Source organism: Bidens hawaiensis, unplaced genomic scaffold, assembly GCF_021521415.1.
Source record: "Bidens hawaiensis isolate Kalapana, Puna unplaced genomic scaffold, B.hawaiensis_p1.1 tig00006634_1, whole genome shotgun sequence".
Classification (NCBI taxonomy): domain Eukaryota; kingdom Viridiplantae; phylum Streptophyta; class Magnoliopsida; order Asterales; family Asteraceae; genus Bidens; species Bidens hawaiensis.
Genome location: NW_027491448.1, coordinates 46,346 through 68,218, shown reverse-complemented (window position 1 = coordinate 68,218; position 21,873 = coordinate 46,346). Strand labels below are relative to the sequence as shown.

The window sequence follows — 21,873 nt, the reverse complement described above, 5'->3', positions numbered from 1 at the left end:
CATATCTGGTGGCTTCGATCATGACACATTTGATAGATAAACGGGCAAACGATTACACAACCAATTAAGGACAAAGTTACCCCTCATTCGAGGGCCGCTGATGGGTTCAACGAACAAAGTTAACAGGGTTAGATGGGTCGGATTTAATTGCAAGTGAAAACAAAACTATTGGATGAAAACTACAAATTTGAAACTATGAGACTAAAACCGTAGTTTTCTCTTAAAATATAAATAAACGTATGTTCAATTTATCCTATAAATAGAACTCATCTCCTCAACAAACTTAGGAATAAATCAAATTCAAGATGTCTAACGCTAAACCTATTTCCATTATAGACTTATGCAACCGTGGTGCTTCTGGTTCATCTAACACTAATACCAGTAATAAAATGTTATCTTTTGAACGGCAGGATCCCCCATCGCGTGATCAAGTGAACCAGCGAGAGAAGACAGGTAGTGGATCGGTTCAGTCTGGAGCCACTGTTAAGGCACCGAGCGCTGGAGATGTGACTCATACCGACAGCAATTGAAGTATTGTTTTCTCTGAGTTTTATTGTTGTAATTTTCTTTCATGTATGTAGTCGATTGTTGTGTGTGCTTTCTAATTTGATGTTGTTTAATTGCAAGTTTGAGATGTATGGAATCTTGTGTTCTTTCTTGAAATATTTGGATTTGATAGATGTGTATGAGCTTCACACTCATAACCACACGTTCAAGACAAAATCATTTTGTATAATTTAGATCGATAATTATGGATGATCATGCATTGACTTTTCAGTTTTCAAGAAGGTAAAGAATCTCAAGTGGTGTGAAAAATCATATATCAAAGTATATACCACATATATGCGAATAATCCCAACTATTGTTTATTTATGTTATGTGTCTGATCAACGTTTGCAAAAACTGGGTAATAAATTAATATGATTTAAGAATATATAAGAACATGGTAGAGTGGTTTTTGAAGCTCGTGAACACAAATTTAGTAGAGGGTGTTGCAAACTATTAGATCATAGAACTTAAGAACACAAACAAAACGAAGTTAAGATCGATGAATTGTAATTAATTTTCATGTGTCGACATATCATTGGTTCCTATCACTCTGGAAAAACCTATTTCTATTAGATCCTACCCCATGAAAGAATAGATTTTCATGTCCAGAGCTCATAATAAGATTTGTTTGCCACGGTAATCAAGAAACTATACAAACGCACACACTTCTGCAATCTATTATACCGCTGTGTTGGAGTATAAAGCTTCAATGCACAAACGAATAACGAGGACACGATATTTTATTCATTACAACTGAAATTATGCTTAGATAGGAAAACAGATGCAACATAATAAACTACCACCCAATAAGCCACTACTTGCTATGTAATTGACCGACTCAGCTCCAAGAACTCGACCACTTCCAACAAAGTGAAGAACACGAGCTTCGAATTATTCCATCCCTCTCTCAGTTGGATGTGGATCGGCGGTCTTAGTTAGATCTTGTTCAACTGCTTGAGGTGGATCTTGCTCTGTCTCCTTTAAAACAAAGGCTTTCCTCCCACACAGGACCTCAAATAACATAACCCCAAAGGAGTAAACATCTGACTTGTGGCTCACAAATCCAGTCTTATCATATGATGGATCCACATACCCGAGCGTCCCACTTCTTTCAGCAAGGACAAGGCGGTGCCTTCGAGCTTTTGTATTTGCTTTGGCAAGTTCAAAACCAGATAACTTTGGTTTCCAGTTTTCGTCTAGCAAAACTTTTGAACTTTTGATATTACGATGTATCACACTAGAATCGTGTGTTTTATCGCAATGAATGTATTTCAAAGCACGGGCAACCTCAACACATATCCTCAATCGTTGCGTCCACGTGAGGGTCGGGTCACTTAGATGTTGATCAAGACTTTTGTTGACCTCACGCTTGGTTACGATTATTTTCTGGCCTTTATCGTCACAAAATCCGATTAAAGAAACCAGATTATTATGTTTGAGAGTTGCAAGCATAGAAATCTCGTTCCAAAACTCATAATCGCCTTGGCCATAATCATAGTGCAACTTCCTTGCAGCGATATCAGTTGGTTCTCCAGATACCGAAAGGTTTCCTATATAAACTTTGCCAAAACCACCTTCTCCGATGAGGTTTTCATCAGAAAAGTGGTTAGTGGCCACTTCAATATCTTCAAGTTGGAGTTTTAAGTTAGCAAAATCTTCTTGAGATGTCATTAAGTTAACAAAAAAAGACAATAGGGTTTGATCTTTCAATGATAAGAAGACTGTAGGTTTCAGTTGATGTGAAGGAGGAGAAAAAGAAGATGGTTGAACTCAGCAAGTGCGGTTAGAATAGAGGGGGTGGTTGATTATGAATTATCAAAGCGCGAGAGTAAATTACAAATTTAGTCATTGTGATTATATTAAAATTAAATTATTATAGTGTTTGGACCCAAATTTATCTTTCACGTAAATTTCACTCGTTGTCTTTTATCTTCAAAATTGATCTTTTTTGTCCTTTACATTTCAAAATCCAACAGCATTTGTCCTTTTCGCACAACCCGGTTAGATTTTCTCGTTAAGTCAGTTCATGTGACTTGCACATGAGGGTAAATTGGTCATTTTACCTATTAAATTAAAATAATATTTTAATAATAAAGAAAACAAAACAATAAAAAAAACTAAAAATATATATTTAATTCTTTCTCTCTCCTTCTTCTTCCTCCTTCTCCTCCACTACTAATTTCCGGCAGCCACCAGCGTCACCATCCACCACGACCATCACCATGAATCAAAAATTTTTAAAATTTGGACTTTCTAGACTTTCTAGACGTATATAAACTATATATAAAATCAAAACGAATACTTTGATGTTAGTTGTTATATCACAAGTTGAATTTTGGATAATTATATTCTAACACCAACATGATAGCTGTATTTTTGTTAAATAAAAGGGAAAATATATTAAAAAATCAAACATTGAAGGGCATCCAATAAACATAGTTGCAAGCTGGCACATGATTAGCAAAATAATGATAACAAGTACGTTTAGTTTTACGCATAAAACAAAAAATAGTTTATTTTTATTACGTGTAAGTTCTATTAGCGGGAAAATTTTAGAGAGAGAAAGCCCAAAATAGTCTTTTTTTTCATCAAAATTTTTTAAAATTTGGACTTTCTAGACTTATTGGAAAAAGATATTAATATAGAGGGAGCAGGCCAGGATAGTTAGGCAGGAGACCGGATTTAAAAAAATAATGAAGGGAAAGTCCAAATAATTTTAAAATCCTGGAGTAAAAGTTCAAATTTCTATTAAACTTTTTTTCTCAAAAAACCGTCTTGAGAGACTGTTTTATTATGTTTCCGACCTTTTTCGTCCAAGTTTTCAAATTCTAGAAAAAAGAGATTTTCAAATATTGTCTTGTGAGACGAGATTCTACCACCACCACCACCCGTTTGAGTAAAAGTTCAAATTTCTATTAAACTTTTTTTCTCAAAAAACCGTCTTGAGAGACTGTTTTATTATGTTTCCGACCTTTTTCGTCCAAGTTTTCAAATTCTAGAAAAAAAAGATTTTCAAATATCGTCTTGAGAGACGAGATTCTACCACCACCACCGGTCTCAAGACGGTTTTTTGAGAAAAAAAGTTTAATATAAATTTGAACTTTTACTCCAGGATTTCAAAATTATTTAGACTTTCCCCTCATTATTTTCCCAAATCTGGTCTCCTCCCTAACTTTCCTTAGTTATTTGGCCTGCTCCCTCTATATTATTATTTTTTTCTAATGCGTCTGGAAAGTCCAAATTCTAAAATATTTTGAGGAAAAAAGGGCTATTTTGGGCTTTCTCTATCTAAAAGAGGCTATTTTGGGAATTTTTCCTTCTATTAGCGTATTTCCAGTAGCTTATGACGGTCATCAAAATGGTATGATATTAGATTAAACAAGAACAGGGTCGGTTTCGAGAAAGCAAAAAAAAAAATTGGTCCTTAAATAAAAGGAGTATTTTGTTGGGTTTAAACAATTTAATTTTGACATGAGCTTAATTGGTTAAAATTTAGGTTGTATAAATTTTTTTTATAAAAAATAGGATTAAACATGTCTCAAATGAGATTAGAACTCATAACCTTTTTCTTTTGGTTGGTGGTAAACACTCTTTGCCACTAGACTTAATTAATGGTTATGTAACTGAGTTTAAATACTAAATATATATATATTGTTTTAATAAAAATACATATAATATATTTTTTTTAAAATTTGAGCCTAACGAAGTGTCGAGCTTGTGACCATCAATCAGCCAGCCTCCCTTAGAGCCGACCCTAGGTCACAAGAATTATAATATATTACACTATAATTGAAAAATAATAAAGGTGTTCATGCAGAAACTCATACATGTTTTAACCTAATAAAGTAGGAATTATAGATGTAGCAAGCCTCCCACACTAATAGTAAAACCTCAACAAACATTCACAACATCATATTCATCCACAAAATCAAATTTTGTAAGCTAGGTGATAAATTTATTATATAACAAATAAACTAAAGGGTGAAGTGCCAAAATCGTTTTTGAGTTTAATCACTTATGCGACTTTAGTTCAAAAGGTTAGTTTTTTACAACCGAACCATTGACGTTTCTCATTTGTTACCAAAGATAACTCTGTAAATTTTTAATGTTAACTCAGGGGCATCTTGGTCTTTTTATATAATTATTTAAAGATAGAAATTAATAATAATAATAATAATAATAATAAATAAATAAATAATATAAATAGAATAACCCCATGGACCTACCCCAACACACCCCCAAATGTGAAACCCTTTCTTCCCTAGCCTTCTACGATCACACCCTCGTACACCGCCGCGTTCTTACAACCACAGCCTCTACGCGCCCTCAGCGACCTTTGTAGACCACCATAGCACCGTTGTGCCCCCCACAACCACAATACGACATCCTCAACTGGCTTGACGTGCTTTTCGGTTTCCAATCACACACCATGTCACACCGCAATCTAGGGTCTAGGCATGTGACCACAAGTTGGTAGCATATCTCAGATCACTTGAAGATCCGTGTTACATTTATTTATAAAATATATTTAAAAATATTTCTTAGAAAAACATTTTGTTTTATTTAAAACCCCAGTATTGTAGTGTTTGATTATTTTCAAGATGAAATTTCTAAAAGTAGGGAATATTGTGATATTCGTCAATTTTCGAACCAGAAAACCCAACCCATTTAAAATTTTGGATTTTCATTTGCTTACAAGTTTGTGTTATTCATGTTCGTTTACGTTGGTTACATTGTATTATGTTCGTTTAAAGTATCAGAATATTTCAACACTTTAAACAATAGTCAAAATCGTTATTTTATATCAATTTATCCAAAGTCCAGAGGTCAAAACTGTCCCAAATCTAACTTTTCTTCGAACCCGTTACGCCACGCCACATGGGGGGAGTTCTCTTCCTCCCTCGCGAAGCGCGATGGATCAAGTTTTAAAACTCAACTTTGAGTTCCTCGCGCGTCAAGAGGACTTGTCTCCATGCGTCGCAACGCACGGAAGAGCTAGCTGCAAGCCGTCTTGGATGGGACTCCAAGTAATCGTCCAAATCCCTTCCAAATTCGTTTATTTTTACTAGCTTTTAAACCCGTGTATTACACAAGGTTTGTTAAATAATAAAAATAAATAAGGTACGTTTTTTAAAAGAAATGAACAAAATTAAAGGTAAGAAGAAAATAAAAATAGTCAAAATCGTTTACGTTAGTTACATTGTATTATGTTCGTTTAAAGTATCAGAATATTTCAACACTTTAAACAATAGTCAAAATCGTTATTTTATATCAATTTATCCAAAGTCCAGAGGTCAAAACTGTCCCAAATCTAACTTTTCTTCGAACCCGTTACGCCACGCCACATGGGGGGAGTTCTCTTCCTCCCTCGCGAAGCGCGATGGATCAAGTTTTAAAACTCAACTTTGAGTTCCTCGCGCGTCAAGAGGACTTGTCTCCATGCGTCGCAACGCACGGAAGAGCTAGCTGCAAGCTGTCTTGGATGGGACTCCAAGTAATCGTCCAAATCCCTTCCAAATTCGTTTATTTTTACTAGCTTTTAAACCCGTGTATTACACAAGGTTTGTTAAATAATAAAAATAAATAAGGTACGTTTTTTAAAAGAAATGAACAAAATTAAAGGTAAGAAGAAAATAAAAATAGTCAAAATCGTTTACGTTAGTTACATTGTATTATGTTCGTTTAAAGTATCAGAATATTTCAACACTTTAAACAATAGTCAAAATCGTTATTTTATATCAATTTATCCAAAGTCCAGAGGTCAAAACTGTCCCAAATCTAACTTTTCTTCGAACCCGTTACGCCACGCCACGCCACATGGGGGAGTTCTCATCCTCCCTCGCGAAGCGCGATGGATCAAGTTTTAAAACTCAACTTTGAGTTCCTCGCGCGTCAAGAGGACTTGTCTCCATGCGTCGCAACGCACGGAAGAGCTAGCTGCAAGCTGTCTTGGATGGGACTCCAAGTAATCGTCCAAATCCCTTCCAAATTCGTTTATTTTTACTAGCTTTTAAACCCGTGTATTACACAAGGTTTGTTAAATAATAAAAATAAATAAGGTACGTTTTTTAAAAGAAATGAACAAAATTAAAGGTAAGAAGAAAATAAAAATAGTCAAAATCGTTTACGTTAGTTACATTGTATTATGTTCGTTTAAAGTATCAGAATATTTCAACACTTTAAACAATAGTCAAAATCGTTATTTTATATCAATTTATCCAAAGTCCAGAGGTCAAAACTGTCCCAAATCTAACTTTTCTTCGAACCCGTTACGCCACGCCACATGGGGGGAGTTCTCTTCCTCCCTCGCGAAGCGCGATGGATCAAGTTTTAAAACTCAACTTTGAGTTCCTCGCGCGTCAAGAGGACTTGTCTCCATGCGTCGCAACGCACGGAAGAGCTAGCTGCAAGCTGTCTTGGATGGGACTCCAAGTAATCGTCCAAATCCCTTCCAAATTCGTTTATTTTTACTAGCTTTTAAACCCGTGTATTACACAAGGTTTGTTAAATAATAAAAATAAATAAGGTACGTTTTTTAAAAGAAATGAACAAAATTAAAGGTAAGAAGAAAATAAAAATAGTCAAAATCGTTTACGTTAGTTACATTGTATTATGTTCGTTTAAAGTATCAGAATATTTCAACACTTTAAACAATAGTCAAAATCGTTATTTTATATCAATTTATCCAAAGTCCAGAGGTCAAAACTGTCCCAAATCTAACTTTTCTTCGAACCCGTTACGCCACGCCACATGGGGGAGTTCTCTTCCTCCCTCGCGAAGCGCGATGGATCAAGTTTTAAAACTCAACTTTGAGTTCCTCGCGCGTCAAGAGGACTTGTCTCCATGCATCGCAACGCACGGAAGAGCTAGCTGCAAGCTGTCTTGGATGGGACTCCAAGTAATCGTCCAAATCCCTTCCAAATTCGTTTATTTTTACTAGCTTTTAAACCCGTGTATTACACAAGGTTTGTTAAATAATAAAAATAAATAAGGTACGTTTTTTAAAAGAAATGAACAAAATTAAAGGTAAGAAGAAAATAAAAATAGTCAAAATCGTTTACGTTAGTTACATTGTATTATGTTCGTTTAAAGTATCAGAATATTTCAACACTTTAAACAATAGTCAAAATCGTTATTTTATATCAATTTATCCAAAGTCCAGAGGTCAAAACTGTCCCAAATCTAACTTTTCTTCGAACCCGTTACGCCACGCCACATGGGGGGAGTTCTCTTCCTCCCTCGCGAAGCGCGATGGATCAAGTTTTAAAACTCAACTTTGAGTTCCTCGCGCGTCAAGAGGACTTGTCTCCATGCGTCGCAACGCACGGAAGAGCTAGCTGCAAGCTGTCTTGGATGGGACTCCAAGTAATCGTCCAAATCCCTTCCAAATTCGTTTATTTTTACTAGCTTTTAAACCCGTGTATTACACAAGGTTTGTTAAATAATAAAAATAAATAAGGTACGTTTTTTAAAAGAAATGAACAAAATTAAAGGTAAGAAGAAAATAAAAATAGTCAAAATCGTTTACGTTAGTTACATTGTATTATGTTCGTTTAAAGTATCAGAATATTTCAACACTTTAAACAATAGTCAAAATCGTTATTTTATATCAATTTATCCAAAGTCCAGAGGTCAAAACTGTCCCAAATCTAACTTTTCTTCGAACCCGTTACGCCACGCCACATGGGGGGAGTTCTCTTCCTCCCTCGCGAAGCGCGATGGATCAAGTTTTAAAACTCAACTTTGAGTTCCTCGCGCGTCAAGAGGACTTGTCTCCATGCGTCGCAACGCACAGAAGAGCTAGCTGCAAGCTGTCTTGGATGGGACTCCAAGTAATCGTCCAAATCCCTTCCAAATTCGTTTATTTTTACTAGCTTTTAAACCCGTGTATTACACAAGGTTTGTTAAATAATAAAAATAAATAAGGTACGTTTTTTAAAAGAAATGAACAAAATTAAAGGTAAGAAGAAAATAAAAATAGTCAAAATCGTTATTTTATATCAATTTATCCAAAGTCCAGAGGTCAAAACTGTCCCAAATCTAACTTTTCTTCGAACCCGTTACGCCACGCCACATGGGGGGAGTTCTCTTCCTCCCTCGCGAAGCGCGATGGATCAAGTTTTAAAACTCAACTTTGAGTTCCTCGCGCGTCAAGAGGACTTGTCTCCATGCGTCGCAACGCACGGAAGAGCTAGCTGCAAGCCGTCTTGGATGGGACTCCAAGTAATCGTCCAAATCCCTTCCAAATTCGTTTATTTTTACTAGCTTTTAAACCCGTGTATTACACAAGGTTTGTTAAATAATAAAAATAAATAAGGTACGTTTTTTAAAAGAAATGAACAAAATTAAAGGTAAGAAGAAAATAAAAATAGTCAAAATCGTTTACGTTAGTTACATTGTATTATGTTCGTTTAAAGTATCAGAATATTTCAACACTTTAAACAATAGTCAAAATCGTTATTTTATATCAATTTATCCAAAGTCCAGAGGTCAAAACTGTCCCAAATCTAACTTTTCTTCGAACCCGTTACGCCACGCCACATGGGGGGAGTTCTCTTCCTCCCTCGCGAAGCGCGATGGATCAAGTTTTAAAACTCAACTTTGAGTTCCTCGCGCGTCAAGAGGACTTGTCTCCATGCGTCGCAACGCACGGAAGAGCTAGCTGCAAGCTGTCTTGGATGGGACTCCAAGTAATCGTCCAAATCCCTTCCAAATTCGTTTATTTTTACTAGCTTTTAAACCCGTGTATTACACAAGGTTTGTTAAATAATAAAAATAAATAAGGTACGTTTTTTAAAAGAAATGAACAAAATTAAAGGTAAGAAGAAAATAAAAATAGTCAAAATCGTTTACGTTAGTTACATTGTATTATGTTCGTTTAAAGTATCAGAATATTTCAACACTTTAAACAATAGTCAAAATCGTTATTTTATATCAATTTATCCAAAGTCCAGAGGTCAAAACTGTCCCAAATCTAACTTTTCTTCGAACCCGTTACGCCACGCCACATGGGGGGAGTTCTCTTCCTCCCTCGCGAAGCGCGATGGATCAAGTTTTAAAACTCAACTTTGAGTTCATCGCGCGTCAAGAGGACTTGTCTCCATGCGTCGCAACGCACGGAAGAGCTAGCTGCAAGCCGTCTTGGATGGGACTCCAAGTAATCGTCCAAATCCCTTCCAAATTCGTTTATTTTTACTAGCTTTTAAACCCGTGTATTACACAAGGTTTGTTAAATAATAAAAATAAATAAGGTACGTTTTTTAAAAGAAATGAACAAAATTAAAGGTAAGAAGAAAATAAAAATAGTCAAAATCGTTTACGTTAGTTACATTGTATTATGTTCGTTTAAAGTATCAGAATATTTCAACACATTAAACAATAGTCAAAATCGTTATTTTATATCAATTTATCCAAAGTCCAGAGGTCAAAACTGTCCCAAATCTAACTTTTCTTCGAACCCGTTACGCCACGCCACATGGGGGGAGTTCTCTTCCTCCCTCGCGAAGCGCGATGGATCAAGTTTTAAAACTCAACTTTGAGTTCCTCGCGCGTCAAGAGGACTTGTCTCCATGCGTCGCAACGCACGGAAGAGCTAGCTGCAAGCTGTCTTGGATGGGACTCCAAGTAATCGTCCAAATCCCTTCCAAATTCGTTTATTTTTACTAGCTTTTAAACCCGTGTATTACACAAGGTTTGTTAAATAATAAAAATAAATAAGGTACGTTTTTTAAAAGAAATGAACAAAATTAAAGGTAAGAAGAAAATAAAAATAGTCAAAATCGTTTACGTTAGTTACATTGTATTATGTTCGTTTAAAGTATCAGAATATTTCAACACTTTAAACAATAGTCAAAATCGTTATTTTATATCAATTTATCCAAAGTCCAGAGGTCAAAACTGTCCCAAATCTAACTTTTCTTCGAACCCGTTACGCCACGCCACATGGGGGGAGTTCTCTTCCTCCCTCGCGAAGCGCGATGGATCAAGTTTTAAAACTCAACTTTGAGTTCCTCGCGCGTCAAGAGGACTTGTCTCCATGCGTCGCAACGCACAGAAGAGCTAGCTGCAAGCTGTCTTGGATGGGACTCCAAGTAATCGTCCAAATCCCTTCAAAATTCGTTTATTTTTACTAGCTTTTAAACCCGTGTATTACACAAGGTTTGTTAAATAATAAAAATAAATAAGGTACGTTTTTTAAAAGAAATGAACAAAATTAAAGGTAAGAAGAAAATAAAAATAGTCAAAATCGTTATTTTATATCAATTTATCCAAAGTCCAGAGGTCAAAACTGTCCCAAATCTAACTTTTCTTCGAACCCGTTACGCCACGCCACATGGGGGGAGTTCTCTTCCTCCCTCGCGAAGCGCGATGGATCAAGTTTTAAAACTCAACTTTGAGTTCCTCGCGCGTCAAGAGGACTTGTCTCCAAGCGTCGCAACGCACGGAAGAGCTAGCTGCAAGCCGTCTTGGATGGGACTCCAAGTAATCGTCCAAATCCCTTCCAAATTCGTTTATTTTTACTAGCTTTTAAACCCGTGTATTACACAAGGTTTGTTAAATAATAAAAATAAATAAGGTACGTTTTTTAAAAGAAATGAACAAAATTAAAGGTAAGAAGAAAATAAAAATAGTCAAAATCGTTTACGTTAGTTACATTGTATTATGTTCGTTTAAAGTATCAGAATATTTCAACACTTTAAACAATAGTCAAAATCGTTATTTTATATCAATTTATCCAAAGTCCAGAGGTCAAAACTGTCCCAAATCTAACTTTTCTTCGAACCCGTTACGCCACGCCACATGGGGGGAGTTCTCTTCCTCCCTCGCGAAGCGCGATGGATCAAGTTTTAAAACTCAACTTTGAGTTCCTCGCGCGTCAAGAGGACTTGTCTCCATGCGTCGCAACGCACGGAAGAGCTAGCTGCAAGCCGTCTTGGATGGGACTCCAAGTAATCGTCCAAATCCCTTCCAAATTCGTTTATTTTTACTAGCTTTTAAACCCGTGTATTACACAAGGTTTGTTAAATAATAAAAATAAATAAGGTACGTTTTTTAAAAGAAATGAACAAAATTAAAGGTAAGAAGAAAATAAAAATAGTCAAAATCGTTTACGTTAGTTACATTGTATTATGTTCGTTTAAAGTATCAGAATATTTCAACACTTTAAACAATAGTCAAAATCGTTATTTTATATCAATTTATCCAAAGTCCAGAGGTCAAAACTGTCCCAAATCTAACTTTTCTTCGAACCCGTTACGCCACGCCACATGGGGGGAGTTCTCTTCCTCCCTCGCGAAGCGCGATGGATCAAGTTTTAAAACTCAACTTTGAGTTCCTCGCGCGTCAAGAGGACTTGTCTCCATGCGTCGCAACGCACAGAAGAGCTAGCTGCAAGCTGTCTTGGATGGGACTCCAAGTAATCGTCCAAATCCCTTCAAAATTCGTTTATTTTTACTAGCTTTTAAACCCGTGTATTACACAAGGTTTGTTAAATAATAAAAATAAATAAGGTACGTTTTTTAAAAGAAATGAACAAAATTAAAGGTAAGAAGAAAATAAAAATAGTCAAAATCGTTATTTTATATCAATTTATCCAAAGTCCAGAGGTCAAAACTGTCCCAAATCTAACTTTTCTTCGAACCCGTTACGCCACGCCACATGGGGGGAGTTCTCTTCCTCCCTCGCGAAGTTCGATGGATCAAGTTTTAAAACTCAACTTTGAGTTCCTCGCGCGTCAAGAGGACTTGTCTCCAAGCGTCGCAACGCACGGAAGAGCTAGCTGCAAGCCGTCTTGGATGGGACTCCAAGTAATCGTCCAAATCCCTTCCAAATTCGTTTATTTTTACTAGCTTTTAAACCCGTGTATTACACAAGGTTTGTTAAATAATAAAAATAAATAAGGTACGTTTTTTAAAAGAAATGAACAAAATTAAAGGTAAGAAGAAAATAAAAATAGTCAAAATCGTTTACGTTAGTTACATTGTATTATGTTCGTTTAAAGTATGAGAATATTTCAACACTTTAAACAATAGTCAAAATCGTTATTTTATATCAATTTATCCAAAGTCCAGAGGTCAAAACTGTCCCAAATCTAACTTTTCTTCGAACCCGTTACGCCACGCCACATGGGGGGAGTTCTCTTCCTCCCTCGCGAAGCGCGATGGATCAAGTTTTAAAACTCAACTTTGAGTTCCTCGCGCGTCAAGAGGACTTGTCTCCATGCGTCGCAACGCACGGAAGAGCTAGCTGCAAGCTGTCTTGGATGGGACTCCAAGTAATCGTCCAAATCCCTTCCAAATTCGTTTATTTTTACTAGCTTTTAAACCCGTGTATTACACAAGGTTTGTTAAATAATAAAAATAAATAAGGTACGTTTTTTAAAAGAAATGAACAAAATTAAAGGTAAGAAGAAAATAAAAATAGTCAAAATCGTTTACGTTAGTTACATTGTATTATGTTCGTTTAAAGTATCAGAATATTTCAACACTTTAAACAATAGTCAAAATCGTTATTTTATATCAATTTATCCAAAGTCCAGAGGTCAAAACTGTCCCAAATCTAACTTTTCTTCGAACCCGTTACGCCACGCCACATGGGGGGAGTTCTCTTCCTCCCTCGCGAAGCGCGATGGATCAAGTTTTAAAACTCAACTTTGAGTTCCTCGCGCGTCAAGAGGACTTGTCTCCAAGCGTCGCAACGCACGGAAGAGCTAGCTGCAAGCCGTCTTGGATGGGACTCCAAGTAATCGTCCAAATCCCTTCCAAATTCGTTTATTTTTACTAGCTTTTAAACCCGTGTATTACACAAGGTTTGTTAAATAATAAAAATAAATAAGGTACGTTTTTTAAAAGAAATGAACAAAATTAAAGGTAAGAAGAAAATAAAAATAGTCAAAATCGTTTACGTTAGTTACATTGTATTATGTTCGTTTAAAGTATCAGAATATTTCAACACTTTAAACAATAGTCAAAATCGTTATTTTATATCAATTTATCCAAAGTCCAGAGGTCAAAACTGTCCCAAATCTAACTTTTCTTCGAACCCGTTACGCCACGCCACATGGGGGGAGTTCTCTTCCTCCCTCGCGAAGCGCGATGGATCAAGTTTTAAAACTCAACTTTGAGTTCCTCGCGCGTCAAGAGGACTTGTCTCCATGCGTCGCAACGCACGGAAGAGCTAGCTGCAAGCTGTCTTGGATGGGACTCCAAGTAATCGTCCAAATCCCTTCCAAATTCGTTTATTTTTACTAGCTTTTAAACCCGTGTATTACACAAGGTTTGTTAAATAATAAAAATAAATAAGGTACGTTTTTTAAAAGAAATGAACAAAATTAAAGGTAAGAAGAAAATAAAAATAGTCAAAATCGTTTACGTTAGTTACATTGTATTATGTTCGTTTAAAGTATCAGAATATTTCAACACTTTAAACAATAGTCAAAATCGTTATTTTATATCAATTTATCCAAAGTCCAGAGGTCAAAACTGTCCCAAATCTAACTTTTCTTCGAACCCGTTACGCCACGCCACGCCACATGGGGGAGTTCTCTTCCTCCCTCGCGAAGCGCGATGGATCAAGTTTTAAAACTCAACTTTGAGTTCCTCGCGCGTCAAGAGGACTTGTCTCCATGCGTCGCAACGCACGGAAGAGCTAGCTGCAAGCTGTCTTGGATGGGACTCCAAGTAATCGTCCAAATCCCTTCCAAATTCGTTTATTTTTACTAGCTTTTAAACCCGTGTATTACACAAGGTTTGTTAAATAATAAAAATAAATAAGGTACGTTTTTTAAAAGAAATGAACAAAATTAAAGGTAAGAAGAAAATAAAAATAGTCAAAATCGTTTACGTTAGTTACATTGTATTATGTTCGTTTAAAGTATCAGAATATTTCAACACTTTAAACAATAGTCAAAATCGTTATTTTATATCAATTTATCCAAAGTCCAGAGGTCAAAACTGTCCCAAATCTAACTTTTCTTCGAACCCGTTACGCCACGCCACATGGGGGGAGTTCTCTTCCTCCCTCGCGAAGCGCGATGGATCAAGTTTTAAAACTCAACTTTGAGTTCCTCGCGCGTCAAGAGGACTTGTCTCCATGCGTCGCAACGCACGGAAGAGCTAGCTGCAAGCTGTCTTGGATGGGACTCCAAGTAATCGTCCAAATCCCTTCCAAATTCGTTTATTTTTACTAGCTTTTAAACCCGTGTATTACACAAGGTTTGTTAAATAATAAAAATAAATAAGGTACGTTTTTTAAAAGAAATGAACAAAATTAAAGGTAAGAAGAAAATAAAATAGTCAAAATCGTTTACGTTAGTTACATTGTATTATGTTCGTTTAAAGTATCAGAATATTTCAACACTTTAAACAATAGTCAAAATCGTTATTTTATATCAATTTATCCAAAGTCCAGAGGTCAAAACTGTCCCAAATCTAACTTTTCTTCGAACCCGTTACGCCACGCCACATGGGGGGAGTTCTCTTCCTCCCTCGCGAAGCGCGATGGATCAAGTTTTAAAACTCAACTTTGAGTTCCTCGCGCGTCAAGAGGACTTGTCTCCATGCGTCGCAACGCACAGAAGAGCTAGCTGCAAGCTGTCTTGGATGGGACTCCAAGTAATCGTCCAAATCCCTTCCAAATTCGTTTATTTTTACTAGCTTTTAAACCCGTGTATTACACAAGGTTTGTTAAATAATAAAAATAAATAAGGTACGTTTTTTAAAAGAAATGAACAAAATTAAAGGTAAGAAGAAAATAAAAATAGTCAAAATCGTTTACGTTAGTTACATTGTATTATGTTCGTTTAAAGTATCAGAATATTTCAACACTTTAAACAATAGTCAAAATCGTTATTTTATATCAATTTATCCAAAGTCCAGAGGTCAAAACTGTCCCAAATCTAACTTTTCTTCGAACCCGTTACGCCACGCCACATGGGGGGAGTTCTCTTCCTCCCTCGCGAAGCGCGATGGATCAAGTTTTAAAACTCAACTTTGAGTTCCTCGCGCGTCAAGAGGACTTGTCTCCAAGCGTCGCAACGCACGGAAGAGCTAGCTGCAAGCCGTCTTGGATGGGACTCCAAGTAATCGTCCAAATCCCTTCCAAATTCGTTTATTTTTACTAGCTTTTAAACCCGTGTATTACACAAGGTTTGTTAAATAATAAAAATAAATAAGGTACGTTTTTTAAAAGAAATGAACAAAATTAAAGGTAAGAAGAAAATAAAAATAGTCAAAATCGTTTACGTTAGTTACATTGTATTATGTTCGTTTAAAGTATCAGAATATTTCAACACTTTAAACAATAGTCAAAATCGTTATTTTATATCAATTTATCCAAAGTCCAGAGGTCAAAACTGTCCCAAATCTAACTTTTCTTCGAACCCGTTACGCCACGCCACATGGGGGGAGTTCTCTTCCTCCCTCGCGAAGCGCGATGGATCAAGTTTTAAAACTCAACTTTGAGTTCCTCGCGCGTCAAGAGGACTTGTCTCCATGCGTCGCAACGCACGGAAGAGCTAGCTGCAAGCTGTCTTGGATGGGACTCCAAGTAATCGTCCAAATCCCTTCCAAATTCGTTTATTTTTACTAGCTTTTAAACCCGTGTATTACACAAGGTTTGTTAAATAATAAAAATAAATAAGGTACGTTTTTTAAAAGAAATGAACAAAATTAAAGGTAAGAAGAAAATAAAAATAGTCAAAATCGTTTACGTTAGTTACATTGTATTATGTTCGTTTAAAGTATCAGAATATTTCAACACTTTAAACAATAGTCAAAATCGTTATTTTATATCAATTTATCCAAAGTCCAGAGGTCAAAACTGTCCCAAATCTAACTTTTCTTCGAACCCGTTACGCCACGCCACGCCACATGGGGGAGTTCTCTTCCTCCCTCGCGAAGCGCGATGGATCAAGTTTTAAAACTCAACTTTGAGTTCCTCGCGCGTCAAGAGGACTTGTCTCCATGCGTCGCAACGCACGGAAGAGCTAGCTGCAAGCTGTCTTGGATGGGACTCCAAGTAATCGTCCAAATCCCTTCCAAATTCGTTTATTTTTACTAGCTTTTAAACCCGTGTATTACACAAGGTTTGTTAAATAATAAAAATAAATAAGGTACGTTTTTTAAAAGAAATGAACAAAATTAAAGGTAAGAAGAAAATAAAAATAGTCAAAATCGTTTACGTTAGTTACATTGTATTATGTTCGTTTAAAGTATCAGAATATTTCAACACTTTAAACAATAGTCAAAATCGTTATTTTATATCAATTTATCCAAAGTCCAGAGGTCAAAACTGTCCCAAATCTAACTTTTCTTCGAACCCGTTACGCCACGCCACATGGGGGGAGTTCTCTTCCTCCCTCGCGAAGCGCGATGGATCAAGTTTTAAAACTCAACTTTGAGTTCCTCGCGCGTCAAGAGGACTTGTCTCCATGCGTCGCAACGCACGGAAGAGCTAGCTGCAAGCTGTCTTGGATGGGACTCCAAGTAATCGTCCAAATCCCTTCCAAATTCGTTTATTTTTACTAGCTTTTAAACCCGTGTATTACACAAGGTTTGTTAAATAATAAAAATAAATAAGGTACGTTTTTTAAAAGAAATGAACAAAATTAAAGGTAAGAAGAAAATAAAATAGTCAAAATCGTTTACGTTAGTTACATTGTATTATGTTCGTTTAAAGTATCAGAATATTTCAACACTTTAAACAATAGTCAAAATCGTTATTTTATATCAATTTATCCAAAGTCCAGAGGTCAAAACTGTCCCAAATCTAACTTTTCTTCGAACCCGTTACGCCACGCCACATGGGGGGAGTTCTCTTCCTCCCTCGCGAAGCGCGATGGATCAAGTTTTAAAACTCAACTTTGAGTTCCTCGCGCGTCAAGAGGACTTGTCTCCATGCGTCGCAACGCACAGAAGAGCTAGCTGCAAGCTGTCTTGGATGGGACTCCAAGTAATCGTCCAAATCCCTTCCAAATTCGTTTATTTTTACTAGCTTTTAAACCCGTGTATTACACAAGGTTTGTTAAATAATAAAAATAAATAAGGTACGTTTTTTAAAAGAAATGAACAAAATTAAAGGTAAGAAGAAAATAAAAATAGTCAAAATCGTTATTTTATATCAATTTATCCAAAGTCCAGAGGTCAAAACTGTCCCAAATCTAACTTTTCTTCGAACCCGTTACGCCACGCCACATGGGGGGAGTTCTCTTCCTCCCTCGCGAAGCGCGATGGATCAAGTTTTAAAACTCAACTTTGAGTTCCTCGCGCGTCAAGAGGACTTGTCTCCATGCGTCGCAACGCACGGAAGAGCTAGCTGCAAGCCGTCTTGGATGGGACTCCAAGTAATCGTCCAAATCCCTTCCAAATTCGTTTATTTTTACTAGCTTTTAAACCCGTGTATTACACAAGGTTTGTTAAATAATAAAAATAAATAAGGTACGTTTTTTAAAAGAAATGAACAAAATTAAAGGTAAGAAGAAAATAAAAATAGTCAAAATCGTTTACGTTAGTTACATTGTATTATGTTCGTTTAAAGTATCAGAATATTTCAACACTTTAAACAATAGTCAAAATCGTTATTTTATATCAATTTATCCAAAGTCCAGAGGTCAAAACTGTCCCAAATCTAACTTTTCTTCGAACCCGTTACGCCACGCCACATGGGGGGAGTTCTCTTCCTCCCTCGCGAAGCGCGATGGATCAAGTTTTAAAACTCAACTTTGAGTTCCTCGCGCGTCAAGAGGACTTGTCTCCATGCGTCGCAACGCACGGAAGAGCTAGCTGCAAGCTGTCTTGGATGGGACTCCAAGTAATCGTCCAAATCCCTTCCAAATTCGTTTATTTTTACTAGCTTTTAAACCCGTGTATTACACAAGGTTTGTTAAATAATAAAAATAAATAAGGTACGTTTTTTAAAAGAAATGAACAAAATTAAAGGTAAGAAGAAAATAAAAATAGTCAAAATCGTTTATGTTAGTTACATTGTATTATGTTCGTTTAAAGTATCAGAATATTTCAACACTTTAAACAATAGTCAAAATCGTTATTTTATATCAATTTATCCAAAGTCCAGAGGTCAAAACTGTCCCAAATCTAACTTTTCTTCGAACCCGTTACGCCACGCCACATGGGGGGAGTTCTCTTCCTCCCTCGCGAAGCGCGATGGATCAAGTTTTAAAACTCAACTTTGAGTTCCTCGCGCGTCAAGAGGACTTGTCTCCATGCGTCGCAACGCACAGAAGAGCTAGCTGCAAGCTGTCTTGGATGGGACTCCAAGTAATCGTCCAAATCCCTTCCAAATTCGTTTATTTTTACTAGCTTTTAAACCCGTGTATTACACAAGGTTTGTTAAATAATAAAAATAAATAAGGTACGTTTTTTAAAAGAAATGAACAAAATTAAAGGTAAGAAGAAAATAAAAATAGTCAAAATCGTTATTTTATATCAATTTATCCAAAGTCCAGAGGTCAAAACTGTCCCAAATCTAACTTTTCTTCGAACCCGTTACGCCACGCCACATGGGGGGAGTTCTCTTCCTCCCTCGCGAAGCGCGATGGATCAAGTTTTAAAACTCAACTTTGAGTTCCTCGCGCGTCAAGAGGACTTGTCTCCATGCGTCGCAACGCACGGAAGAGCTAGCTGCAAGCCGTCTTGGATGGGACTCCAAGTAATCGTCCAAATCCCTTCCAAATTCGTTTATTTTTACTAGCTTTTAAACCCGTGTATTACACAAGGTTTGTTAAATAATAAAAATAAATAAGGTACGTTTTTTAAAAGAAATGAACAAAATTAAAGGTAAGAAGAAAATAAAATATATACTACAAATAATAAGAAGTCTATAATCTTAAATTTAGAAATTATAATGAGATGAACCATTACAAGTTTACAACAATATACAACATTTGTTAAATTGTTTTTACTCATTACCCATGGATAACTATAATGAATGATATGAGATATTAGAAAATTAGAAGGGAAATTGTACCCATTTGTCAAAATTGTTTTGACCCATGACCCATGGATATGTTGGATAAATAAGATGAGGAATTAGAGAATTATAAAGGATATTATAACCCTTTGGCCAAAATTATTTTGACCCATGGCCGATGGATAGATAGGACGAATGAGATGAAAGATTAGAAAGTAAATTATAACCATTTAATAAAATGGTTTTGCCCATAACCCATGGATGAGTAGAAATGTAGAATGACTGAGAAGAGATATTAGACCAAAAATGAATGTGGGATTGCCACATCATCCTCATTATTTTATTTTATTAGTAAAGTTAGATTAGATTAACTGAGTCTAGGATAATTCTAGAGCATTTTCTAATGCAAAATAATTTATTTTTTTCCCTAAGTTTCGTGGTTACACCCGTAATTGAGATTATTTCATTTTATATTTATTGTTTAACCTCTTCAATAACCAGTTTAGCTTATTCCCCAAGCTTATCTTGCATATTTAAACACCCCCAAACCTGTGCGCAATTGTTGAAAACCCTCAAATCACTTTCAATTTCGTGTTTGGTGTCTTAATTCAAGTATTCAAGCTAGTTTGACTTTTTTAAGTCAACCCTTCCGTGTTCTTCATCTTGTAATCAGTTTTCTTGGCAAGTATGATTATGTTTTTGTTATATATCATCATTTAATCGAAATCCCTCATCGAATTTCAGTGGATTGAGGGATTTCCACGTTCAATTTAATCAATATTCGTATTTAAGGGTTTATGCTTAATATTTGGGGTTTTTTTATTAAACGAACTGAACTCGTTAAAGATTCTGAATTTTCATGTTTTTTTATCATTATTATAATATTATGATCATGTCGGAACCGAATCCGATTCAATATCGACATTCAGACCAGACCGAACACGAACCGAACACTTGCTTAACTCATTTTCTCACTTTATTTGTATTGGGTTGTTCGATTTTGGAACGAGCCAAACATATTAATTAAATTGACTAATAAAATAATGTAACTTTTATTCTAAAAGCTAAAACCCGGTAATTTCGACGTCAACTATTCAAAGGCTCTGATTATAAACAAAATATATATTTTACCAAACTTTATAATTTAACCCCAAAAGCTTACCTAAACTCTTGTCATGGTTGTTTATAGTTTTGTTCATTTATTATCTTATTAATTCTAGTTCGATTTACTATTCAGGATCAGTTCATTGTGTATTTTGGTCGGCTCGCTTATTTTGAGTTATTTTTTTGTTCTTCACTTCTTTACTCGCTTATTGTCGAGGTGATTTACATACCCCTTTTTCTGTATTTACATTATTTGGGGTAGCATGTATACCATTATTAAACTATTCAAGTTTTTATCTTATTTATTCAAATACAATTCAATTTAATTTCATATGTTTATGCATGATTATTTGTATACTATGTATTTATGCTTCATGATTATGTGCTTAAATTTGGTTGGAGCTTCATCTCATCCTCATCATCATCCATTCATCCTCATCCTCATATAATCGTTGATTCGCTACCTTAGTAACTTGGTTTTGTACCTATGAGAAAAGGGTCCATGTGTGATATTCAAGTTATTCAAGTGATATATGTTAGTCAACTTACATATTCATATATGCTTGCAAATTAACTCCTAATCATTTGAGTTGACTAAACATATGTATCTTCACCCAACTATTCATAGCTGACACTCTTTATTTTTATGCATGCTACATGTACAAGTGCTTGATGTTTATCAAGATTGAAGACATTTAGATTGCCCTTAGGATATATTCAAAAGATATTGTAAATGTTGTGTTTGTTTTAAGTTTGTGTACTTGAGTTTGATTAAATAAAATAATTATTTATTGACACTTTAATAGTGTCTTTAGCTTTTGAACATTCATTGATACGTCCCGATGTATAATTCGCCTTAGGTCGGGTGTGACACTAGACAATCTTTTCTCTCAAAGGTATAGACATTCCTTCTACCATATCTCCGGTTTGCTCGAAGTAGGTGGAGACTTTGGACCATGTGTTCGGAAGTTGTCATCAAGCCGAGAAGATTTGGGACGCGATTGGTAGGTGGTTGGATGTTGTATTTCCTTCTAATAAAAGTCTGGAAAGTATTGTGGATTAGTTAGGTTCTGGTAGATAGTTGAAAAAGAAAAGAGATGTTGTCGAGGCGATTGTTTTTACTACTTGGTTGTTCATTTTAAAAGCTCGGAACAAAGAGATATTTGGCTCCTGTGAAGAGTATAGAGAATTTATGTTTGATTCGATTGCTTCGATTTCTTTTTTATAGTTTTTGTACTGTAATTGTAAATTTCTTTTGAACTGGGTGCAGTGGCTTAGAAACCATCTTTTCTG

The 21,873-nt window shown here is 35.7% G+C and overlaps 1 protein-coding gene across 1 annotated transcript; it reads right to left on the bottom strand.

Annotated features, from left to right (window-relative positions):
• Positions 1 to 1,440: 1,440 nt before the first annotated feature.
• On the bottom strand, positions 1,441 to 2,220 carry LOC143633190 (putative serine/threonine-protein kinase PBL28). Its single transcript, XM_077101539.1, has one exon. It carries the CDS (start codon positions 2,218 to 2,220, stop codon positions 1,441 to 1,443), a length of 780 nt encoding a protein of 259 aa, XP_076957654.1.
• Between the last annotated feature and the right edge of the window lie 19,653 nt (positions 2,221 to 21,873).

Excerpts from the sequence above, each read along its gene's own strand:
- LOC143633190 (XM_077101539.1), bottom strand. The coding sequence starts at position 2,220 with ATGACATCTCAAGAAGATTTTGCTAACTTAAAACTCCAACTTGAAGAT.